General features: G+C 31.3%; 1 protein-coding gene across 1 annotated transcript; it reads left to right on the top strand.

Annotated features, from left to right (window-relative positions):
- The first annotated feature begins 409 nt into the window (after positions 1–409).
- Positions 410–26,366, top strand: LOC132759362 (CD109 antigen-like). The gene is made up of 35 exons (XM_060751126.1): positions 410–591; positions 2,063–2,147; positions 2,905–3,208; positions 4,013–4,166; positions 5,679–5,749; positions 7,436–7,573; positions 8,132–8,171; positions 8,906–8,990; positions 9,486–9,609; positions 9,877–10,104; positions 10,510–10,666; positions 11,522–11,697; positions 12,530–12,628; positions 13,113–13,178; positions 13,548–13,730; positions 13,946–14,212; positions 14,786–14,837; positions 15,470–15,683; positions 16,708–16,714; positions 16,887–17,000; positions 18,225–18,353; positions 19,020–19,158; positions 19,669–19,845; positions 20,186–20,267; positions 20,616–20,772; positions 21,393–21,470; positions 21,806–21,980; positions 22,356–22,564; positions 23,087–23,245; positions 23,776–23,838; positions 24,219–24,328; positions 24,777–24,924; positions 25,298–25,400; positions 25,723–25,829; positions 26,121–26,366. Exons 2-35 carry the CDS (start codon positions 2,068–2,070, stop codon positions 26,130–26,132), a joined length of 4,407 nt encoding a protein of 1,468 aa, XP_060607109.1. The 5' UTR covers positions 410–591; positions 2,063–2,067; the 3' UTR covers positions 26,133–26,366.
- The last annotated feature ends 1,258 nt before the right edge of the window (positions 26,367–27,624 follow it).

Genomic DNA, 27,624 nt, shown 5'->3' with positions numbered 1-27,624 from the left:
TTCCTTTTATGTCGAGGAAGAAAACAAAAGCAATAAATGACGTGACCAGAAAATTGTTTTTTTAAATGATTTACGATGAAACATAAATTAACTAATTAAATTAATTTGAAATATTTGTCTGCGCTACATGTGAAAAAAAATTTACTGACATTGATATCTTTTGTTATCTTAAATGAACTTTTTTCACTTAAAAAACGTCAGTTTTATTATTTATTATTATAACACGAGAAATGAATGAATGAAACGTATATCCATTAACTCATTCTAATTTTACGTATATTTACTGTTGACTGTCAACGTCAGGTCCACGTGATTTATAGGATAGCTTCAGTTTTTATGGCTTACGTTAACGTTAAACGTCGCAAATGTTTACTCAAGCGTGATGAGTCAACATTCATATAAATACCTTACTTGTTTGCCTTGATAACGTTAATTCGAATAAATTTCATCGATTTTACAACTTTAATTTCTACATTTATTGTGGAATATAATTAAAAACGTGAAGAAAATTTGTTTTAAATAAGATTACGAGTATAAATAAAAGTAAAAAAAGTTTTATAGAGGTTAACATTGAAACTGATATAGGAAAGGGTAAGTTTGTGCTAATTGTATCTGTTTGAGTCATATTTCTTTAAATTTAATATAATTGAAACCAGTTAAATTGATGCTTTTTAAAATAATAACTTAAAGGTTTATTTTCCCTGTTTATGCAAGAAGTGTTAAGCATGAAAGTTATATTATATGCATAAAAGTGTTCTCTTAAAAATATGACTATGATTTGTTTTGTTTTTTGTATTTTAATTGTATGAAAGATACAATTTTCGATCATTAAGTATAGATATTAATGATTCAGCGATATTTAAGCGATGAATTCAATTAAGAAAGTAATTTCGGCAATATTTTACTATGTAGATTTATCATACGTCAAAGTATCTTTAATTAAACAAATAATTGTTTTCAGCAAAATTTTACAAAGTTAACTAATGGGACTGATAATTCTCATACTTTTGCTATAAGCATGACATTATATTTCTTAATTGTGATTATAATGAAAAGAAATATATATATATCACCCTCGCCTGTATTTTGGTAAAGTTTAGTTATTCCGTTGTATTATCAAATGGTTCTTTCAACTCGAATTCCTCAAGTACCTCATATTTGCATTAAGGCTACTAGTATTGCAACATATTCATGTTTTAAAATAACTTTTAAATAATATTAAATGCAGCATGAACTTTTTTTGAAAGAAATTGAGTTTCTTACTACGATGCAAGAAATTTCACGTGCGCACGTAAAAAAAGAAAATTTTCATTAACTTAAATTACTAACTAAATGATGCAAAATTTGATATTCTATTGAACGATATTTCCCATGTTTTGTCCTATGTAGATCTGTATTTTTTTCAAGTTCTCCTAACTTTTTAGACATATATGGCTTCCAGATAAAATGCGCGCGGTTTAAATAGTTCAATAATAAAGAAAATATAGATACATATATACAAGCAGTTTAAGAACTGAGCACGCAAAAGATTCCTTACTCATAGCTGTTGATTTTGCCTTTAGCGATTTTTTAATTTCATTTTGTGTAAACATGTCGGTATTTTCCTTTTCGCCAATGAAAAAGGATGTCAACACGTTTTTAAAATGTTAACGATTACCGTCGCATTCCGTGAATTTATAGCCTTCTTCTTGTTTTAACATGATTGAGACCACAAAAATATGTTTATACACTTTGACGTCACAGGCAAATTATTTTAAATGTGCAACTAACGAATCAAAATTTATGACCCGAGGTGAAAAAACACGCCGTTGAAGCAATTGGTCCTAATTGATGAGTTTAGGCATTGCCATTTATCAAAACACAGTCACTTAATTAGAAATAGTTTTAATGGTGATAAATGACTAACCAGACATCTTTTTCTAGAGAAGGGACTATATATATATTTAACCCATGTTCTCATTTACACCAATTAATACAATACTTATGTACGAATATTGAATATTTTATAATTAAATCTTTATAGGTTTAAAGTTTATAATATTAACATTTTAATAAATTACAGGAACAATGGGGAGGAGAAAGGATTCCCTTGTGGGATACCTGCTTTTATGTTTTACTTTCGCAGTTTCATACGTATCATCAGAAAAGTAAGTAACCTTTTTACTAGTTAAGTACATGCTTAAGTGCTATATGACGGCTGTCACGTGCAATGCGTACTCTTGTTATAAATGATATAATTTGGTATTTCAGAACTATACAATTAATTCATTTGTCAGATTCTAGGGTAAATAAAGAATGCATTTTTGTCCATCAGCTTTTTTGCGAATGTTTTTATAGCAACAAAAATACTCCGGTGTTTCGATGGGAAAAAATAATAAGGTCACATTTCCGTTTAAAAGTAATGATAGTATAAGAACAATTTTTCAGTGGTATATACTATATGTTTGCTATATACAAGCAAAAAAGGACAGCACATATAAAAATAAAAAATAAATAAAGATCAAGGATACGTGCAATCCAGATACTATTTATTCCTAAATTAAATACCTCTTGTGAAGAACATGAATGGGTAATTCAATGATTCATATTATAACACGCCGTCAGTATGCCTTTCTGTTCGCTTAACTTGACAGTGACGTTTAAATAAATGATCCGCATGTAAACATACATTTTATCAATTAATTAAGACACACATGGAGCAAAGCATAGGTATGTCCACTACTATGTTTTTTGTTTTATTTTCGTAGTGGAACATGATTTTTTATGTTATGTTTTTTCCATTGTTAGAGGCATTTAACCCAATCGTGGAATACATACATCATCTTTAACGTAAAGTTCATTTAAAGATAAATGAACAATCGCTACATCATACTTCTATTGAAAAACGTATTGATTCTTTTTCAGTACTTATCTATTTTTATCACCAAAGACCATACGACCTAGTCACAACCTTACAATTCAAAGTTCGCTCCTAGTTGACCCATTGACCCCTGTTGAAGTTACAGTTACCTTAGAAAAAGAGATAGAAGTAGAGGTAGGATTTAGACCAAGACCAATGCCTAGGCTGCTGATAAGGAATGGCAATGGTCTCCCGGAACCTCCCACGACATCCGCTCCTACTACAACAACAACAACACCGATACCAGAACCAATTGTCACAACAAGGGCTGTCTTGTTTACCAAAGAAGCTCAAGATATTGTCCTTCCGGTTAGTCAGTTTATATTTTTGTAATGTTTTTTATTGATCAGTCGTTAAAAAAGAAGTAAGTTATCAGTTGGGTTTTACGTCGCACCAATACATTATAGGCCATATGTCGACTTTCCAGCTTAACTGGTGGAGGGAGACTTCAAGTGACCTTCTGTGCAATATTTCAGGCACAAACGAACCACCGACGTTCCGTAAGCTAACTTCCTCACTACCAAAAAAGTCTTAAGGGTATATAAAATTGCCATATCAACGATTTGGTTTATATAGAATTTATTTTAGTTCAATTGTATAGGAAGCTACTGGAACAAAGCAGTACTGAGCAAGTGTAAAGTTTCTTTCTCAACGAAACAACGACTTTCCCCTGACAGTTTTAAATGCCATTTTCTAAAAATTCATCACTTATTTTTATACAGTTATACAGTATCGTACTTTTTGTTTAATCTCGGTTTACAACATTTCTGATACACTCAATTTTAGTAAAAAATCTTCACTTCAATGATTTGGTTTTTGACCTGATCCTTCTAAACGTTATTATATTTTGCACGAATGTTGATTTGTTTGCTCTTGTTTGTTGATTGTGCTGTGCTCAATACTGGTGTATTAACCGTACTTCATCCTTACTGGTAAAACAAAAAAATAGGAATCTCTCAAGAAGGTCCAAAGCGGCAAAATTGAAAATATTGTAGGCTCGGTCTGACTGAGTCTGTTCATGGACGGTACTGTCAAGTGCAAACTACAGTAAATCTATTTCTGTTATTTTAATCTGTTATTTTTTGTCAAGACTGGCATAATTATTTTCTTCAGATACCAGAAAATTTACCGGAAGGTAGATATAAACTTAGAATTGTTGGACAAGGAGGCTTGACTTTTGAAAACTCTACAAGTCTTTCGTATGACGACAAAAGTCATTCGATCTTCATACAGACGGACAAAGCTATATACAAGCCTGGACAAACTGGTGAATATAATATATATGTCTTAAAGGCTGGAATATGAAATGTTTTATAATGTTTAGAAAAGCAGAGTAACGATGTAATTTATATGAAAATAAATAGAAAAGGTTAAATCGTTCGAAAGTTATGAACAATATTAAAAAGGTGAATATTCTAAACTTGATTTGCAGTGTGGGATGTTGCAATTTTTCATTATCACACATTAACAGATTCAAAAATTTCCATGTAATGTCGTTGCTTTTATTGCTTCCGATGGATCACCCTTTTCTCGAAATTTTTCATTGAATGTGCTCTCTGGAAATAATGATAAGGGTCACGCTCCTTGCACCGGTGTGAGAGCAGTATTTCATCTTCAACACTATTGTCACATTTTGAAAGGTATCGGAATGTCAACATTCTTGTCAATGACTAACTTTAAACGAAGTTTTCCAACATAAACACTCAATTCAAAAAGAAAATATTCAAGAAACAAACAGTTTGATCCTTCCTTGTATAAATTTACTTCCAGGATCATAAAATTGGGCTATATTTTCCGAGTTTATTTATCCTATTTAGGTAAAGTAACGGATCTAAACTGGGGAAAAAAAGGCAGAAATACACGTTTAAACTGATATTATGTGTATCTAAATAACGCACTTGTGTTTTAAATAGTATATATAAAGTAAGCATTTTGATCTACAAAATCAGTTTTCATTTGAATGCAAGTCCTTCTGTACTTCAGATAAATATGTAAATTATGCGGCTTTAGTTCATGGTATTTTTTATAAACACTGTCAGTTTAATCATCGCAGTAATATCATATCATATCAACTTTAGACAAATCTATCATAGGTTTTCAAATGGCCCTATTTTCTACTTATACTCTGTTACCGTCATGCACTTTTGACATTACCAACGTGACTTGCAAATCAATCATTTTAATTTCCATTATTCACTTTTTTCTATGCCGTAAGCATTTAAAGATCAGACAGTTTGAATAATATTTTTTCGGATGGCACATTTCTATTTGTTAAACATTTTCTTTGATCGCCGCTGAATAAGATTAACTCATTATCTAATTGTTCTTTTGTGGATAATTTGCAGCAATCGTTCAAGTCAGTTTTTTGTTTTACAAAAATGTATCTTAAAAAAGCTACTTTAAGCAAAATGCATCTTTTCTTCATCTATTTGAATTTATTTCGGAAATTAACTCGTTTGTAACTGTCAAGAAATTTTTTTATTAAAGGAGATGAATGATATTTAATTGTTTTTAAATTGTTTAACAAGTTTTAAAGGTAAGAGTTTAACGTTAGATACTAAAATCCACAATATATCAATCATGATGAAAAAGGAGTTTAACAAGTTTATTTATGTATACATGTATTTACAAAAAAATATTATAAAGAAATATTGTTTTTATCTCACTATAAACAAAATTGCCTGAAATACGTTTGAAATTATAAGCGAAAATCGTGATTTTCCTTCAATATATGTTCTAAATTTAGAATCTGACTAGTAAATCTATCTTCTTTTTTCAGTACATTTCAGAATATTTGGTGTGACCCCAGATCTCAAGGTCATTTTTGATAAGATGGATGTGGATATTTATGTAAGTACAGACGAATAATTCTTCATTTGAGCCGCGTCACGACAAAGTCAACATAATGGGTTTGCGACCAGCATGGATCCAAACCAGCCTGCGCGTCCGCGCAGTCTAATCAGGATTCATGCTGTTCGCTATCAGTTTCTCTACTTGTAATAGGATTGGTAAGCGAACAGCATGGATCCTGATCAGACTGCGCGGATGCGCAGGCTGGTCTGGATCCATGCTGGTCGCAAACCCATTATGTTGGTTTTGTCGTGACGCGGCTCATTTGTAATGTATGTGTAATGTATGTGTAACAAATATGCAGACAAGTTCAACTTGTAATGCATTACCTTTTTGAAAAAAAAGATGTATAGGTGGGGGTCATACCATGTCAATTAGTATGTTTGACTTAAAGTGAATTGACCTATATTGAAGGTCTGTAATACAACAAAAATACCTTTATTAGTATTAAGTATAAAGTATAGCAAGCGACGAAAGAATTAGATATGGATTTTGATGGCAAGTGTGAGATATACATGATACGATATTACATGTATAAATTTATATAGAAGATAATAAAATATTCTAGATCAAAATATTATCATTCAACATACATGTTTAAATGTCCATACTAAATAACTAAGAACTTTAACAATATTTTTTTGTAAAATCCCATATCTAAGTATAAAAAAGTCATTAAACACAACATTACGTTTATCTAAATCCTAAATTAAATTGTTTCATCGCAAATGATCATGTTCTTAATCAAATTCTGCAAGAAAGTTTCAAGACAATATTGCCGTAAAAATTTGTGTACATGTTTTATATATTTTTTTAAAATGAGCGAGTTTCTAATCTGCGGTATGCAGTGACTTTTTGTAATAGGTATGCAGTGTGTATTGGTAATATTGAAAGTCATTTCATGGTAATGAAATCACGAGAGCGTTATAAATGATATATCATCATAAGTTTTACTAATGCCTCGACTAATGACAACTAATATTATATGCATAATTTTTAAATTTTCGGCATTGCATTCGTATCTGTCTAATATTTTATAATTTGCGGATGATCTTGAAAAAAGTATATATCAATAATATATTATACAGTACACTTTTATTATTCAATTACGGTCAAAAATTAAAATTGTTCCGAGGAATAATTTTATTATTCATATAAATTTTCGGCATTAATTGCATTCATACCTGTCAAATATTTTGGATTTGCGGATAATCTTGAAGAAAAGTATTTCTTAATGATATGATTATGTAGTACACTACATATAATTCAATTGCGGTCAAAATTTAAACATTTTCCCAGGGATAATTTAATAATTCATTTGTTTTTTTTCTATCTCTTTGTTTCAGTACATTCATTATACAGTATATTCATCAAATGTGTTATAAAAAAGAAACAACATTGTTTTCGTGTTATTTGCGTCTTATATGCTCATTGGCCTGGATGTATGCCAGTGTTAGTTCACGTTTTGTACATTCATTGTTTTGTATGTTTACATATGACACATTCACACAATATTTATTTACTTACTTTACTTATATTTTCTTTCGAATGAAACACTTGCTCATGCCGATATAAACTTTAAACCTTGAGGATTGGCCGAGAGTAAACGATCTCACCCCTTCCCCACGTCTAATGGAAAATTAAAATGTCATACTAAAATAACAAATATGAATAACTTTTTTCCAGGATCCCCTAGGAAACAAGATCAACCAGTATGATATAACAGCAAAGGAGCTCCTGGAAAGTGGAGGCATTTTTGAAGCCGAGTTGCCCATGTCTGATGCCCCTGTGCTCGGAGATTGGAAAATTAAAGCATTACTTGGAGTAAGTTTTTTATTTCAAACGAACAGACTTATAACTTTATGTTTGATATCTGCTGATTACTAGTATCCGTACTTTTGTTTTTATTTTAGTAACATTTTTCCTTCGTAGAAATGTTGAAATGTATTGCCATTAAACAATAAAAAGAATGTGTTTTTTTTCTAATTTGTCTGGTTATCTAAATATATGAGCCGCGCCATGACAAAACCAACATAATGGGTTTGCGACCAGCATGGATCCAGACCATCCTGCGCATCCGAGCAGTCTGATCAGGATCCATGCTGTTCACTTACAAACCCTATTACAAGTAGAGAAACTGATAGCGAACAGCATGGATCCTGATCAGACTGCGCGGATGCGCAGGCTGGTCTGGATCCATGCTGGTCGCAAACCCATTATGTTGGTTTTGTCATGGCGCAGTTATATTTCATAGCCTTCAAATAATGTATTTATTTTATTCGTTATATCGTTATATTGAGCGTATTCAAAATTGTGAATATTACCTACTGATTAAAATAGCATGTGTAGCTTTAAACTTTTACGTTCCTATTTTCTTAACAGAATGAGAAAGTAGAAAAGTCATTCACTGTTGACGAGTACGGTAAGAATTTACTTTATATGTCATGTTGAAAACATTTTATCATAAAAACCTTGAATGAACAACTTAATTATAAATACCATCAACATCTTATATTTATGTGTTATTTTCATGGTCATATGACGTCATCTGTCTATGTGTTAATTAAATATAAGGTAGCACGCATTTGTAATTGAATTAAAGGCGAAAAACATGTAGAAAAACATGTGGAAACAGAAGGGGAATCGAAGATAGCGTATATTGAATGAGATTAAACGTTTCATTTCATAACTTGGATATTAACAAAAATTCAGACTATTTATTATTGTTTTTTGTCACTTTCAGTCTGCCTTTACTCCACTTAAAGGCATTATATGAATCGGAGATGAATAAATGTTTGTATTCATTACGAAGGGCAAACATGAGTTTATAATATTGAAATAATAGTTTTAGAGCATGCCTCATATCCTGATAAAAGTACCTTTGAATGTGAAATATATCATAAATGTAGCAAAATGTAAACAAAGTAGTATTTTGATTTCCACACAGAATGCTTAATCACTTCAACTGTACTAATTGCCGAAAAGCAGTAGAAACAAACTATGCTTCAGCTAATAGGCCAATGAGTAAATTTGTTGGAAACTATTACTCGACACCAAACATAAAAAACCTTTGAGAAATAATAATAACAGCATTTCTGGGTCATAAATGGGTCTTTACTTACCTTTAAAATATCATGAATGGTGTTTTATTTTCAGTTTTACCCAAGTTTGAAGTATCAGTTGACCTACCATCATATGGCAGAACTACTGATCCAGATTTTGAATTTAAGGTTACTGCAACGTAAGTACCATCTCTTCACTAAAAGCATTGAATTCGACTTATTCTCACTAGCATAATAGCATTGCTAAATATTTTGATCTCAATACTTTTTCACCGTACATTATTATTATTATTTCCGTTAACCGATGTTTGAAGTATCACTATAATTATAGTTATTTTCATTATGATGCATAGGATCATCATCACCGTCGTGGTCTTCTAAGTCCTTGTCTTTGTCGCCCTAACCATCATTATAATTATCATCATCACCATCATCATTTTTGTTAATGTCATCATAGTCACCATAGTCAGCATAATTATTATCATCACCATTATTATCATTATAGTGACTGTTATCATCATCATCATTATCATCATCATTATTGTCTTCATCATCATTATCATCATCTTCATTATTAGCATCATCATTATCATAGTCAACAAACACATCATCAACTTGTTAACATTTAAAGAATATTTAACTCAGAATTTAGAAATGTATAAATCCTATTTTAGATATACGTATGGAAAACCTGTGAAAGGAATAGCCGATGTTAGGATAAAACTCGAGTATCCTCGTTTTAATTGGATAAATGGTACAAGAGTGAAGGTCAGCAGTGAAGTGGAACTTCAGTCACCGGTAAATGCATAGACAAATCTAGTACCACCGTTAAAGGAGCATGTCTTAATTATTTGTAAATTCATTCAAATGGAAGGCGTTACTATTGTAAAGAAAACTTCAAATAGCAAAAGTAACGCAATTAGATTTTGACTTGTTGATTATGTAGCAGTTATGAACCGATTAATGAATAATGTGTTTGTGTGTATTATATGGTGAGAAACTAAGTAGTTTAAGTCAATAAGATGTTCATCTTCCTCTTATAAATCGATAAAACTTCATTTACAGATTGATGGTACGGCGACTTTCAGGGTACCGATGAAGCAATTAAAGTCGATCGACGAGTTTTTGGGGCGACGTTTTCTTGTATTTGAAGCCAACGTAACGGAAACCCTGACAGGATCTAAACTCTCATCAGACCCGGAGAAAGTACAGTTCTTTGACAAACCAATCAAGCTAGAGTTTCCTTCTTCTCTTCCAGATAACTTTAAACCAGGTCTTAACTACCTAGCGGTTGTAAGTAAATTCTATAATATATATTATCATTATATGAAGGCATATGCCAATTCTCGTATATATTGTTACAAATTTATGTTGAGTCCTGGATTTAAAAGATATATGCATGTTTTGTGTTTGTTCATAATCTAAATACAATGTTGCTTGCTACAAATTGCCATCAAAAGAATAAAAAAACAGCGGTCATTTTGTCATATAATATCAACTCACAGAGTTTGTTTTGTATCAAAAGACGAGTGGTACCTCGTAGTCAACCATTTGCCGTTTAATCGGAGGACACGTACGTAAATTTCCTTTGTTAGTTAATAACAGGTAAGTAGTTGAAAAAAAAACGTTAAGTCAAAGTATTTATAACCGTCAAGCTAAGAAAAATACGATTTAACTAAAAGATACATTTATTTCCAGTTGAAAGTTTCCGAGCAAGATGATACTCCGCCGACCATTAAAAACGGTAAAGTGTCTGTTAACGTGACTTACTACCGGCCTATTATTACTACCACGACAACAACCACTACCACCACCACCACCACAACTTCGCCTCTTATAATGAACGGTACAAATGGTATGTAAATAAAAATATTACTAAAATGGAATTAACTCTTTTAGATAGTATCTCCAAACATTCACTGCGATGTAAACTTGAACAGTTCAACAAACCATAAAAAAAACTCCCAAAGAAATGATGCAAATACGCAAATTGCGAAACCTTTCCATCTATAAAATCCTTATATATTAAACCTTGCAGCCTAATATATTTTACCACGCAGGAATTTATAAAATCACGGGGCGTCCGTCGGCAAGTGATTAAGTCGTTGACTTCTTACCGCTCTCCACTCACCTCTGTGGGTTCGGAATCCCGCAGGGACTTTGGATTCTTTCATGTGGGGAAGCGCTTAATCTAGCTTACGGAACGTCGATGTTTCTACTCAGGATGTGCCTGTTTCTGTCTTAAATAGTATACAGAGGGGCACCTGGGTCTTTTTCCGACATTTAAGCTGGAAAGTCACTGTATCGGTGTGACGTAAATTTAATCAACCAAAAATGTTATAGAATTAAATCATGCGGCCACGTAATTATTCATGTAGCCATGCATTAAATCCTGTAGTAACGCATCGCTTATTACATATACTTTTGATGTATAAAATCATGCAGTCTTGTATTAGATCATGAAGCAACGTAATTATTCATGTAGACATGCATTAAATCCTGCAGCAACGCATCGCTTATTACATACTTTGATGTATAAAATCATGCAGTCTTGTATTAAATCATGACGCAACGTATCAAATCCCATATTAATTTACACGACCCAGCATTCATGTATATCAGTAATGTATTAAATCATACAGAAACAGTACTAAATCATGCCGCTTTATATGAAATCATTAAGTACATTAGTAAAATTTCTTATAAACAGGTACTATGGTTAAAGAGCTTCAGATTTCACCAATGATTATCAGGCCGCCCGGAGGTTGGTGGTGGCCTAGAGAAAAAGAAGACAAACAGCCTGAAATGTTTTTCCCTATACCACTCGATGGTTTTATAGAGATCCCTATCAATATCCCACCTGAGGTTACACGAGTTGATATTGCGGTGAGTTATTGGTCAAAATATTATCTTTGAAATATACGGTTTTTATCAACTAGAAATTGTTTATCTAGTTCGTTTTTTAATCTAAACGAAACTGTTTAGTTTGTTCAAAACATTTTCAGAATCTATCTTAACTGTATAGATATCTCCCGTCTAAATTTTCCAGTAACTTCATGATTTTTTTTATTTTATTGCATAACGGTAACATTTTCTAGTTGGAATATATTTATAATTCATCATAGCGTACAAACATCAAGATACTTTGGATTCTTTTATACGAATAAGCTAACCAGATATGTTACGGAATGTCGATGCATAGTAAATCCGGAAAAGTTTAAATAATGCGCGTTGGGGCACCTGAGGTTTTCTTCGACCAGAAAGCTAAACAATGCCTCTGTTATGACTTCACATGTTTCGTTACTGTCACTCTGATATTGTTTTTAACTGCGTGTGTTTAATAAGCTTCTCAATTACTAAGGCCAATTTGTCATTTCACACAGTGCTTTAGACGCTTAATGTTAGCCAAACTCATCTTTCCTGTTTCAGCGCCATATGACCCAAATTGTGTTGGTGCGCCGTAAAGCCAAACAAATAAACCACTTTCAAAGTAAATAGTTGAGTGTAAATCATTGCCCAGGTTCTATCTGTTGGCCTACTAAACTCTCGTCTTGATGTCCCAACTTGATGAAGGAAAGGTTCACAAATTTATATTAAGGTTCATTACAGAAGTTCATAAGGTTGAGGGCTAAATACGGAGATTGACGAAAATAACTGAATACATAGTTACAGTCATATTGATGCATGAAAAACCATTATAGCGTATTTTGTCTTACAGGCTGAACATGATGGTGTTAAAGCTCACAAAAATGTTAGAAAATCAAATTCTCCCAGTGACAGCTTTATGCAACTTAGATTACTCTCAGATAACTTGAAGGTAAGTGTTATGCAAACATAAATAATAAAATGATAACATTTCTAAATCTAATTTTCATTTATTCAAGTTAGTTTTATGCAGAAAAGTGAAGATCGCATTATATCAATTGCTTTTTAGAATAGAATCATGAAAATGATTATTTTTTCCACAAATTATGTTCAAATGCAAATATATTGTCCGTATCTGTTCCGAAGTCTTTTGTAAAATATAATTTTATAAGTTATAGAGTTTAGTCATTTTCAAATTCATAGCTCATAGCTAATTGGTAACTCACATCAGCTCATAAACGTTTTGTGAAATCGTATGCAATTCACGGCAAGTCTGAAAATACATATGTTTCTGTAAACAATAATAGAGAAAATATAAAACACTTAATAATCTGTTAACAATAATAATCTGTTAACAATAGTAGCAAACAGAAAACTTCTTTAACAAATAAATTGCATAATAGATAATAAATGTTTCAGTCTAATTTATTTTATAGGCAGGTGATACAGCAGGTATTCAAATTCGTTCCACTGATCCATCTCAGAAAAACGCAGCGTATCAGGTAGTTTATCTTGCAGTACATCATAGTATCTTCAAGTCCTTGTATTTGGAAATAATTACTTTAATGATGAAGATATAAAAAGAAACTGTTATTGTGCAAGAGTTCACTATTGTTCAAATATATAGTTTCAGGCAATGTGCACTTGCAATATTTTCATTTTTGGGCAAATAAAGAACTTGTTGAATCGTATACAACTATATTTGCATGCCACTATATTATTTTCTTTTTCACAGTATTTTCTTTCAATGTTTTGCAATTACACCTTCCTTTCTCTATAATTGTCTAGAATTTTAGCATTTGAAATATATGTTTCTTATTGTTAGATCGCAAACTCTCGATTTAAAACAAACCTTTTTATTCACTGTACAGGTTTTGTCAAAAGGAAAGAGCGTTGCGTCTGGTAACGTTGATCTAACACCAGGGATATTAAATTTCCCTGTCACGGCAGATATGGCACCTAAAGCTAAACTTATGCTGTACTACGTCCGACCCGATGGTGAAGTCGTCGCTGATGGGCTTAGCTTTAATGTTGATGGCATTTTTGAAAATCGGGTATGTAGTATTTTATGCATGAAATTTAAGAATAAGCCCATACTTTCTTTACTGATACCTCATACGTTTCATTGAGATTCCGATTTAAAAAATAAAGCAGTTCTTAAATGTATATTTTGAGTAATGTAGAGCATTTTAAAGAAATATTCGATTCATGAATTCGTCTTTTTCACTCGCACGTGTAACTGCAGTGTTAACAATTAATCGTTTTCTAGGTGAATATCAGCTTCGACTCGCCTAAAGTCCGGCCTGCCGATAAAATCAGGTTGACGGTTAATGCAGATCCTGGATCAAAGGTTAATGTGCTGGCCGTTGACAAGAGTGTACTCCTTCTGAAATCTGGAAACGATGTAACAAAAGATGACGTCACAAAAGAATTGCAAAAGTATGATACAAATGGTGGCGGTCACTTCCCATGTGATTGGTTTTGTTGGAGATGGCCAATGCCAGCTCGTGGCGACGACGCCCATGATGTATTCAATGTAAGTTTAAGTTGAAGAATTTCGTATTTTAAAAATATTCAATCTGTATTCAATATAGGTCTATCTGTTATATAGTTCATTTAGATGTTATAACAAACGTTTAAATATAATGTGAAAAAACATTTGAAAATAGAAAATAATAATGATTTGATACTGCCATTATGCCCATCTAAGTGAAAATGGTGACTGCACAGGTAAAGTTTCAGAACACTTTACATCTTGTCATAATTCTTATGAAATTTGTATTCTACTTATAAACTACGCGACCCTTGGAAAATTCTATAAATATCGTTCAGAATTTGTAATGTTCAATTGATACAAAATGTGGGGCAATCTTTTATATTTTAGGCAGTTTTAATATTTTATTCTAACTATTTTTATTATAATGGTCAATGGCCATTATAATAGTAAATCTTTAGAAATTTAAAGTAAATTAAGCTGTAACCGACAACGAAAGAATGAACATAATGTCACTTTAGCTTGAAGTAGAGGACCTGAGAGATATTGAAAAAGACCGTTTTGGGATCTCCACTTTTCCAGAATTGTTGTTAACTTTTTTCATTTCATTAACAGAATGCTGGATTGGCCTACATTACCGATGCTCTTGTATATGACCATCAAGAACGTAAGTCAGAGTATTTTGTTAATCAATTAGTATAAATGAACTTTGAAACGTAAATGACGGCTATACTATTGGCGTTGATCCTTTGAAGCAAAATATTGATAACTTGTGTAACGCTGGAATGTTGGGTTTTAAATTTTAAAATTAAAAAAAATACTGAAATTTGAAACCATTTTTTATTTAAGAAAACCCTTTTTGGGGGAAAAATTTTCTTTTTTTTTTAAATTTTTTTAAAAAGCCCTCCTTTGGGCTGCTTGCCCATTCCTTTTTCATTGGAAACCAATTAGTTAATTTAGCAAAAATTCATACATTATTAAATTATTTTTTTCGAAAGAAATATTCTTTTTTTGAAATTGACGACAATATAAAAGCTTTCATTGCAAAAAAGAAAATTTAAATTTTTAAAACAAAGAAAAATATGTGAATTTTTTACGTTTGTATTTTGATATGTGTTTCATTTTTCAATTTTACGCCATACATGTATATATTTGAAACTTTTTTTTTTCCTTTTTTTAATATTTTTCAGCATTGTGTAGTATGATTCCAGTATAATTCAACCTAGTTATATCGGAAAACCATATACCAGTATATCTTAATCATGTTTATATTTGGGCATATCTATCATTGTGTCTTAGCGTGGTCTGGTCCGATGCCAATGATGATGGCTCGTGGTGGTGGTTTTGGAGGAAGGGTTGCTTTTGCAGCCGCAGGTGCAGGTCCAGCCCCTGCTCCGGAGATGAAGCAATTTAAAAAAGCTACACGAGTTAGAAAACTGTTTCCAGAGACTTGGATGTGGCGGTCACAATATTCCCCGTATGTTTGTTGGTCCATGCTTCTGTTTGTTCTGTCGTGATCATCAATATCTTGTACCAATTGGTTGCTGTTGTTTCCCGCTCATTTTCATTCACTTTGTGTTCCCAAACCCCATTGTTATCTTGCACTCTCTTATGTTATTCCCACAAAATTTTTTTCCAAATTTCTTTTTAATTGAAGAAATTGTTTAAATTTGGGGGAAAAGTGTATATCTATTTCGACGGGGATTATGTTGTTTTTACATGAGGCTGGAAAAAGGTATCCAAAAGGGAAATTCAAAAAATTCCCTTTTAATGTTGCGTAGTAAATCGGTTTGCAACAAATTGGGGTTTTAAAATTTGCTAAGCCCAAAAAAGGGGGTCCGGGAAAAAGTAATTCCCCCGGAAACTTTGGGTTTGGAAAATAAACAAAAAAGCTTGTACGTTTTTTTTCATATAAAAGTAACCCATTTTTTGTCACGAAAAATGTAAATGATCTTTGTATACCTAAAATTCAAAGAAAAAATCTAAAAGAAATTTTTAATTTGGTGTTTTGGGCCCATTTTAACATTTTTAAATTTGGGCATTGTAAAAAGGTAAAAACTTTTAATTATTTCCTTTTATTGAAAGAAAAGAATAATCAAAAAAAAATTTCATTAGTTTTATTTTGAAAGAAATTTTGGTACATTTAAAGATATAAGTAAAATTTTGTAGGTTTTAAATTTTGGGGGTACAGAAATAAATGGAACATTTTGTTTTTTGGAAGACACTGGGGCCGGGGACCCCAATAAAATCGTGGATCGCCCAATTTCCCCGTTCAGGGGTGGGGAAATAATTTGGGTTTTTTGGAAATTAAAAGAATCTTTCAGCAAAGGAAACCTTTAGTTTTTAAAAGCAGCCATTTTGACTAAAGTAAAGGGAGAGTGAAAATTTGTATGAATTAAAATCTTTGGGTTTTAAAAACATCTAGTTTTGGTTTCAAAGAACGAGTTTTAGATCTTTGTGTTTTGGTAAATTTCAAATTTATGCTTTTCGTGTACATGTACATGTATTTTTTTTATTATATTTGGTTTTATTACTAGTTTATTGGTAACTACTATTAAAAATGATTTGAATTATTGACAAGTTTCTTTAATTTGAATTACATATACGATATGCAGGTTTTAGGTACAAACGTCTCATATGAAAGTAGTTGTTTAACTGAAATTACAGTATGCTATGAATACGCTCATTGTTACTACTTATTTTTTTATGTTTACAGTTAACAACCTTCATGCCGTTTTTCGTGAGCCTTCATATGCCATATTCCGTTGTACGAGGTGAAAAAGTTATACTACAAGCAAATATCTTCAATTACAGTCCTTTCCGAATATTCGTAAGTTAACACTTAAAACGACTTTATGCTAGATCCCTAATAATTGTTAAAATTCTTAAAGAGTTAGACAATGGAATGAAATTAATCTACATTTTGTTAAGCACGGAAACAACATGCCAAAAATGTTTGGTGGTTAAAAATATTGTTATTTAAATAAAAGGTCAGAGTAGGGATCTATCAATTGGTTCAAGAACTCTTCGAGTAAAAACCAGCAACTTAGATGGTGAACTAGTGAATAATAATGAAAGTACGTACTTAAAATACTTACTTTCAAAATTAAGCCGGAGCTGTAGGGTGAATTTTGGTAGAGAGATATTTGGGGTTGGCATAGATTCTTATAAGTATTTTAATATAGCTTTCAAATTATACGTAATGTTCTAAATTTGACCCTTTTTTTTTTTTTGGTTTATCTGGCAATAAGGGGTGATTTCCACGCTTTGAAAATTTTTTCGCAATGACATTGAATTTGAAGCTTTAATCTTTAAAATTTCTTTTTTCTGTTTATCTAACAAATTAAAATATTTATAAATAAATATAAATATAGTAAATTTTTTATTAATAAATAATTTCCTTTCAGAGCATAATTTAGACTTTTGCGCTACAAAGAAAAACCTCCAAAGGATTAGATAATTATCATAAAATCGTGGTGGAAAAAGCTTAAATATTTCAGCAATGTTAGGATTGAGAGAGATTTTGGGGTGAAGGTATTTAAGATTTGAGAATGATTGCACAAAAATTTTAAAAAAAAGGGTTTGGGGAAAAGGGGCCCAAATTTTTTATATTTCCCTTTTTAAAAAATTTCCGGGTAGGGGCACGTTTTTTTTACCCCTTTAACAGTCCTATTTTTTTAAAATTTTTTCGTCAGTTAATTTTAATTTTGAAATATTAAATGTTTAAAGAAATAAAAACCCTTTAAATTTCAAAGTGTTTTTTTATTTTGGGATAATAAAATTTAATAATGTAATAATTTGTCATTTTATAAAAAATGATTAAGACAACCCCAACATTAAAAATAATGAAATTAATCTATAGTCTATGTTTCAATTATTACACACATAAGCCAATTTATTTACAGCAAATTAATTACCGAAATACGAAAGGGCCCATAGCAGTTAGCATTCTAATGCATTTGCTTTAAAACACTTTTAAAAAATATTAATAGTTTATTGTATTTAATAAAATTTTGTATGAATTTATCAAAGACTTATTCGATCTTGTTCTTAGATTGAGCCAAATGGTGCCGCAGCTGTGTATTTCCCGATCATTCCTAAGAAGATTGGACATATCAAAATTCAAGCTCATGCGCAATCTTTATATGCTGCTGATGCCATTGAAAAACAACTTCTTGTAAAGGTAAATATCAAAATATTGACGGCGGATTAGTCCGTAGAATATCTTATATCCAACTGCACATTAAAAGGTTTGGGCAGGTCAAAATTCAATCTCATGCTCATTCTTAATATGCTAAAGATGCCAGTGAAAAACAAGTTGTACAGGTTATAAGTGTCAAAAAAATTGGTGGAGGACTAGTCCTTGGAATATTTTATTAATCAATCTACACATTCATCTGCGGTAACACAATGCTACCGATACATTGAATGGCGTGTTTAGATACTTTAAATATAATCGGGGAAAATTCTCTTATCATCATATCAGTAAATCATCCTAAAATTAACACATCTTGTGATTATACAAAGTTGTTGATGCCGACGAAAAACAAGCTGTAAATTGCAAACGTATTGTCGGCGAAGAGGCGATTTCGATTATTCATGTTATTTTCACGTATATGCAAGAATGACACGCAATAATTGGAAAATGCAACAATTGACTAATTGTTTGATATCATAAAGTCGTTATCATATAAAAGTCTTTATTATCAATGTTTCTCGATAGTGATCAAGTATAAAATCTTACAAAGCAAGTTAACTTCGTGTTTTCATCGAATGTATGGCATATATATACTTTGTAAACTCTTATTCTTTGTTCAATATCTAATATTTTCCGCTTATATCTGTTTAGCCTGAAGGTACGCCACATGAATACAACATCCCAACTTTAATCAACCTGAAGCAGACCCCAGATTTCAGCACCGTAATTCCAATATCATTCCCGGCTGCCACTGTGCCTGGATCTGAACGTGTCATAGTCACTGTTGTTGGTAAGCATAAAACATATATCAAATGTTGTGTGGGTTTTTTGTAATCAACATAAAAATGAATATATAAAATAAGCAACATAATATAAATCTATATTATTCATTTTAAACCATTTTATATAACTCATAATAAATTATTTATTGAAATAAGGAAACATGTGCAGGTATTGCTTTTTAGATTCTACACTAGCAACATGTCAAAATTTGATTGTTTCGTTGTCATGCAAATTGAGTTATATACCAATTCTTAACAACACACCTCAGGAACATAGAGAGTTTTTAGTATTCTAAAGTAGAAAAATGCTAGGCATGCAAAATTGTGTCTAAAATAGAGAAAACATAATTCCTAAAGATCGCCAAAAACGGCAAAAATGAAGAATTTTACAGACTGGGTTTGATTGGTTCATGCAGGCAACCGTCCATGTCCCCTAGCACAGGGTTACGTAGCAGTATTTGGTCCCTAAGTAAAGGAATGTGAAAGAAAGTAAAATATAACCATTTAAACAATTTCAGGAGATCTGATGGGACCTAGCATCAATGGATTGGACTCTCTCCTGAAAATGCCTTATGGTTGTGGAGAACAAAACATGCTTAATTTTGCTCCAAACATCTTCATTACTGAATACCTCGAAGCTACAAACAACTTAGACATGGGAACATTTGAAAAATCTAAAAACTTCATGATAAAAGGTAAATTACTTGATTTGATCTGAATTCTCTCTAGAAAATTAGCTCAGTGACATTCTAGAGTGTCTGTAATTTTTGAATATTAATATTGTTATCAGCATCATCATCATTCTTATTATTATAATTTTGTTTGTAGACTTTCTTTGTTTCTAGTCTTTTAAAACGTAATGGTAGTACATAATTAAATGAGGCATTAAAGTTTTACATTGCCGTGCGTATAAGATTTACATTAATGGCATTCTGCATGTAAAGAACAGATATTTACTATTTTATTAGGTTTTCTGTTATAATTCTTATTGCATATGAATGGCTGTTTATTTTAATTTTGTGTTTTTAACTTTAGGTTATCAGCGTGAGTTGACGTATCAGCATGGGGATGGATCATTCAGTGCCTTTGGAAAGAATGACGATTCTGGAAGCATGTGGTAGGCTCTTTGTTCTGTATATATTATCGCATTAAAATGGAGTATTATCTTGTCACAGTATATTAATATTTCTAAAGATGTTTTACTATTTTTATTTGCAATCCTTTATGGTAGGAAATAAAAGGGATATTTTGAAAACTTTATTTTTATTCTACATATATCCTATGTATTTATTTCTTAACATACAGTTGCATTGATTATATAAGTGATTTTAAAGACAGAATGCTATGAAAAATATACCACGACCAAAAATAAATCAAATCTATAATTTAAATTCAACATATTTGCTCGATATTGTTCATAGCCCATTGTATATTTAAATCGATTATGATGTTTCATATATTTCAGGTTGTCTGCATTTGTCTTGAAATCATTTGTACAGGCAAAGCCATACATTTTTGTTGATGATGAAGTCATTAAGAAAACTGTTTCATGGATCATTAAAAATCAAAATACTAACGGCACGTTCAAGGAACCCGGTCGCGTTCTTCATAAGGAAATGCAGGTACTGTATTCATATGACATATTTATTGTTATATATTTATATGACAGCTGTAATAACGAATAATAAACAAAGTACGGGACTATGTCTAAAACAAGAAACGCCGTCATACAAAATATTTTTTATTAATTTATATAGCTTTGATTATTACAATTGTTATATGGTGCTAGATCTGTGTTGACGCATAAATTTCAAAAACATGTGGAAGGAATAATTAAGACCATAGAAAAGTTTATTGTTAAATTTGTTTGGCAATTATTTTGATACAATTTGCTTACTGGCAGAGTATTTACGAACATGGGTTAAATTCTGAATGTTGAATTCTGCTTAAGCCGGTACTAGGGGCGTGGACGGTCACTTGCACTTTTCAGTACCGTCCATGGACAGGCTCAATCAAACTGAGCCTTCAACAGTTTCAATATTGTCGGTTTGGGTGTTCTTTTAAAGATTCTATTTTTCTCTATTTTAAGTGATTATTTACGTTGCTCTTTTACGATTAATAGTGAAAATCAGTCAGTTTGGAGAGCACATTGTCCAGCAATTTAAAAGGAATGAGTAGATTTAGTGAATAAGTAGTCGTGATTTGTCTCTTTATTTATAGAAATCATATTATCATATTTCAGGGAGGATCAACAGCCGGCGAACGTTCTCTTACTGCTTTTGTACTAGCTGCATTGTTGGAAGCTCGTGTTGTAGAAGGGGTGAGTATTCCTGTTAAAACTATTATCTTCCAGTCTCAAAGATGGTTAATATATACAAGAAAGTAATGAAATTATTTGCTATGGTCAACTGAGAATGTTTCTGCTGAAAAGCCAAACTTTGCTAGGTTATTTGAAAAATAAAGAACATGTATTATAATATTTTGAAAGTCTAGGATAGATATTTACTTGTATAAAGACGCAATATTCAGTGGAAAAAAAAACGTAAATCCCCGAGATAATTAAAGAAATAAATTAAACCGTATTTTGCAAACGTGTAAGGAAACAAATATATGTATACAAAATAAGTTGTTCCATATCAAAATCTATCTATTTAGGTCGACAGTCAAATAAATAACAGCGTCGCCTTGGCAATGCGCTTTTTGGAAGATCAGTTACCGTTGACAACAGACGTATATGAACTGGCAATTATTGCTTATGTCCTAAACCTGGGCGGAAGTCCTCGTGCAAGAGAAGCGCTTGATAAACTACAGGCTTTAAGTACAACAGAAGGTATTTATTTTCGATTAATAATATTAATAATAATTATTATAATAATACATTTTGTCTAAATTTTATTATTATTTCTAATAAAATAACTATGACGAACTTCACTACTCAGTATTCAGCTTGTCTCTTCGCCTTCTTAAAACTGAATGGTTTATTCGTTTTAGTTTCGATAACTAAAAGATTTATCTACATGCAAATGTATATTATTAGCATTAGATCACAATGAAATAGATACGAATATTAATTATATCAGTTGTTTTATTAAGTACAACTGACCCATAGACATGAGCATTATTTGAAACCATACACTTTAAAACGACATTAATGAGTCATATAAAGTACAAATACTTGAAAAAGATTTACCTATTGGTATTTAAGGTGGAATGAAATACTGGAAGAAAGTGAATGCAGTGCCTAACCCAGATATGAACCCATGGGAGAAGGATAAGGGGAAAGCCCTGAATGTTGAATTGACCGCCTATGCCATGTTGGCCCTTACCGCTGCCAATAACCAAGATGACAGCCTTCAGGTTCTAAAATGGCTCACCAGTCAGCGAAATCCAAATGGTGGCTATGCTTCAACGCAGGTAAGTCCTTAGTCTGTTCAATTATCCGTTTCATAATTGTTACTGTTGATACTTGGCCCTTTCGTGAAGTTATACTTCATCGGCATTAATTTCTATTAATCATTCCATATTATTGACTTTTTATCAGAAGAATGATGCACTTCATATATTTGATGATTCTATTACAATATACTTTTTGCTATGTGTAATTATAATGAATTAGTCAACAAAGATAATCATTGCATCATTGCATGAATTTGCTGTCGAATTCGAAAATACATAACATGAATATGGATGTTGACTAACATTTTGTAAAGTATAAATTTTCCATATAACATTATCTTTTTTCTTTATCTGCACGAACACAAATTTATATAAAACCGGTGTTTATGTAAAAATGGAATCTACATATAGTTTTGCATCACGTTTACATCGTGCGACGTAATAAATCAATTGAAGTTTTTCCGGTACATGTTAATATTCTAAAGACTTGTTTGTAAAATATATCTTTCTTTTTCTTCATAAATTCTTTTTATCTTTTAGGATACAATAGTTGCCCTGCAAGCCCTAGCAAAGACCGCGGCTAAAGTATATTCAAAGGACTTTAACGCCAGTGTCAGTGTTACAGGATCACCTGGGTCCAATCTCCGGGAACAGTTTACTGTAACTAATGACAATGCATTAGTGCTACAAAGCCGTGAGGTATGTTCTTTTCCCTTAACATTATAATTTTTTTGTAACAAATACTATGAAATTAAAATTTGAATTTAAGACATTGAAACAGAAGCTTCATTTCAAACGTTAGTGTAATCCATACAGTTTTATTTCTCTTTTAAGTAACATTTATAAAATAACCATATGTAAGCTTTCTAACTCAATACATAAGTCTTCTATGATTAAGGCATTGTTATGACAAAAATATCACTAATCTTATGAATAATAATGATCTCGGTTGATAAAAGTTTGAATATTTCATTGTCAATCTGAACATGTTTTATATTATTCATGAAACTTATCTTTCCGGCATTCTATTGCTTTGGCATGATCATAATAACAAATATATTGACAAAAACATAGAATTATTTATAAAAGTCCAATGTTATCTATACTACTTGTTATGTCAAGTAAAAGGGGCGGCGCCACAATTATTCTTTGTCTTTTACTAAAATCTATATTAATTTACTGAATGTATATTGATAATAGGTATACAATTATAAATGTCATACTTTCAGCTTCCAGTCAATATATCAGAAGTTAACATAAATGCTGTTGGCACAGGTCTGGCATTAGTCGAGGTAGGTCTATCATCAAAACTTTGCATTAATCCTAATTTTTGTGCGTGTCGATCTTTGTATGGTACTTTCCAAGATTGTATGGCGTCATGTGCAATATGTATGAGTATTTACTCCTGCTCATAAAAGTCTGGAACTATTTCTTCCATTGAATTGAAACCATAACTTTCATCTCATTTGAATATCTTTCAAGTGCCACACTAAAGGTTGTTTCTATTGCTGCATTCAAACTTATTCCAGTATAAAGAAATTGAGAATGATTACATTATTTATATAGTAAATGGTGAGATGCATTATACTTAACTATACTTGGCATAAGTGAAACTTTAAATTCCAATATAGTATTACAATATACATGTATACATTTTCTTTTCTTTTCACAGGTTTCTGTCTTCTACCATATCGACCGTGATGACGATACGCCAAGTTTTTACTTAAAAATTACTATTCCAGAGGAAAATACGAACTTCTTTATAGTTGAAGCTTGTACAAGGTACGTTTATGTTCACTGAATTATTTAGTTTTTGAAAACTTAAACAAAACTATGCATGTGCCGGGTCTTTCAAATATTGTTTTTAAATGTTCCTGGCCAGTGGAAAACATATGCGTAATTATAACTGTTACGTATTGTCTTTGTGTTTTTGTTGTTGTTGTTGTTTGTTTGTTTGTTCTTTTTTTTTAAAGAAAAATGTTGTAATTATTTACTTATAACTAATAATATTGACTGCAATTAGTAATAAGTAGAATAAAGATAATAATAATAATTTTCTTCTTTTAACAAGCATATATCTGAAAGTTTCCAACAAGATATTGTCGCATTCCGTTGGTATGGCATATGATCCAGCATAAAGATAATTCGATTCTTTTGATACAATCATAATTTTTTATTCTGTTTCTTTCCTTGTTACATTTATTGAAATAATTATGTTTGATATTGACAGTTATCTAAAGGAAGGTGCAGCTGGTATGTCTGTGATAGAGATTGGGTACCCATCCGGTTTTACTGCAGATAAAGATGGTATTACAAAACATAAATTGCTTAAACGTGTTGAAGATGGTGATAAAAAGGTTATCCTATATCTAGACGAGGTATTTCTTTTTGTGTTCTTTTTTTAAGGCTTGTCTTTTTTATAATTGCTTTTTTGTGACATTTTTAGAGAATTGAGTTAAAATTTATAATGTACAAAGGTGTTTTGATAGACATTTTGTTTTGCCTTGCAAGATAAAATGGTAAATGCAATGTAACTTACCTTCTTGGCATTTTAAGTTAAATAAATCAGTGGCATTGTCATTACAGATTATTTCATTACACAGATAAATTACTATATACTTTAAAGAACCATTTTGTAGATCATGTTAGGGGGGAAAAATGTTTTAATAAGTATAAGTAAATGTATCTACTTTCGTTCAATTATCAGTATTTGAATGGTAATAATGATGCTGATAATACCTTGTGTTACAGATAGGGAAGAATGAAATGTGTTTCCGGGTACCTATGGAAAGGTCAGACCTTGTTGCAGGAGCCCAACCTGTCCCAGTGAAAGTTTACGATTATTATGAGCCAAGTAAGTCAAATTTTAACATCAGATCTTATCTTGCCATCTGGTAACTAGTATTTAATACACAGTGGCAAATTATTATTTTAGAAATAACATTATGTAACAAAGCATCATTATTAAGTAAGCTGCATTGTTCCGATGTTTAGAAAACTGTTTAGAAGTTTTCGTCCTGGTATGCTTTGACCAAGACTTACGCACCTGTTTGTTCTAATGATTAATATCGCTACAGTTTGGGTGTCGTAGAGTTTTCATCTGAAATGTTTCTATTTATGCACAGTGATGAGTACAATTTTTGCATTCAGCTAATAATGTTTTGTTTCTTTAACAGCGGACCAAGTGACTTCATTCTACGTTCCGGAAGCAATACGTACGTCAGATGTTTGTGATATATGTGGTAAATCATGTGACTTCTGCCAGGAAACGAGAAGGCCATGGGTAAATTTGATTTCTTGACGAGCATTATTTGTACAAAGAAATGAATTACTATAGTCATTTGATTTGATTGTTTAATTGATTTATGCGTCAAAGGCATATGTATGGAATACATTATCTTCTATATGAGTTATTATATAGTTTTAGACTATAAAGTTTTGCCCTTTCAATGAAGTATTGCTGATTTTACAATTAAAGAAGCTTGAATAAGTAGTTTGTTAGTAAGTCTCGCATTACCATATTTAGCATTGTTAAAGATGACGTACATAAAAATTTATTTATTTTTGATTTCAGTGGAAACCATGAGTAGATCATCATCTTAGATGACGTCATTTTTCCAGTTTGCCATAGTCGACTACGTGTAAAAGTGAACAAACACTAACAGTGTTTCTACTTTGCAACACATTCCGTGTATTTCAAGTGTCATATATGTACTATATCCAAAGATGGAGAAATCAATAATAATAAAGAAATTTATTCTATGCTCATAATGTATTATATATAGTGTATATTACTTACCAAATAAATACTCATTTCGTACTTGTAGTTTGTTTTGTCTGAGCTATTCTTGAGGGTCGTGATTCAAATCATTGTTAAATGATTGAAATCTTAATCGACTTAATCACTTCATTGTTGATTAAAACACGTTTAAGAGTTGAAAACTGAGTACCGCTCAAGTCGGTGCTAGGGGGTGTGAGGAATGTTACACTATTTCATTATCCCTCATGGGTAGACTCAATCAAACCAAACTTAGTCTACAATGCAATGTAATTTTGTTGCAGATATTTATTGTATGAGTACATAAAGAGAATGATCTGCGACGAAAAGTAATCACAGTCAATGTAAATCCCACAAGTATCACTTGAAAACGAGCATATATTTTGTTGTAGGCAGGAAAGGATTAAGAAAATTATCAAAGTCAAGTCAAAGTCAATTAAATATCAAATTGTATTGGCAAAAACAAATACGTGTTCATCGCTAAAGTCCCGTGGGGGATATAACATATTTACATTACATAAGAAAAGAATGGCAAATATATTTTATAAAACTACTTCAAAAAATATCAAAATGCAAATATTAAAATCTGAAGGAAACATATGTGATCCCTGGGAAGCACTAATCACAATATTGCAGACTCGGTTTGATTGAGTCTGTACATGAGGGGTAATGAAAAGTGCAACATCCCTAAAGCCCTCTAGCACCGGCTTAAGCGATACTCAATTTTCAACACTTAAAAGTGTTGAAATCAATGATCCCGAAGGACAAGAAAATATTAAAATAACATGACATGGCACTTGACACTTGAGTCACAGAAGTATATAAATCTAGTTAATAATAGAAACAATTACCTACGTATATATAATTAACTGTTTGGGTTTCTCTTATACAAAGCTAACACAAATATATGAGAAACATATTTAAAACAAAATTAATGCGAATGTTGAAAAGATTCTTTTTGATTACGTATACATGCTGAAAATTGCCACAGTGTTTTAATGGCCGGTCTCTTCCCATGATTATGACACGTTTTGTGATATTAGCAGCCACATAAGCATGTGCATTTTGGATTGTAACTATACATATATAACAACCTCCGAAGATTTCATAAGTAATTTCATTACCAAGTAAACATTTTACATGGTCATTAATAAGTGTCAGAACTTGGACGTTACAGATATATACTGAGTGTACACACTTTTCTAAGTAGTTCATATTAATTATTATAATTATTGAGGTGATCCTATATACTAAAAAAGTTTGTTTAGATATAGATTATATTTGTTTAGATAGGTTATAT

Source organism: Ruditapes philippinarum, unplaced genomic scaffold (genome assembly GCF_026571515.1).
Source record: "Ruditapes philippinarum isolate M1 unplaced genomic scaffold, ASM2657151v2 ctg374_1_1_1_1, whole genome shotgun sequence".
NCBI lineage: Eukaryota > Metazoa > Mollusca > Bivalvia > Venerida > Veneridae > Ruditapes > Ruditapes philippinarum.
Note: the sequence above shows the minus strand (reverse complement) of the source record. Positions and strands in the feature narration are given on the sequence as shown.

Coding starts and splice junctions, on each gene's coding strand:
- LOC132759362 (XM_060751126.1), top strand. CDS start 2,068: ATGGGGAGGAGAAAGGATTCCCTTGTGGGATACCTGCTTTTATGTTTT. Junction 7,574..8,131: donor AAATTAAAGCATTACTTGGA/GTAAGTTTTTTA, acceptor TTTTCTTAACAG/AATGAGAAAGTAGAAAAGTC. Junction 23,246..23,775: donor TAGTGCTACAAAGCCGTGAG/GTATGTTCTTTT, acceptor TCATACTTTCAG/CTTCCAGTCAATATATCAGA.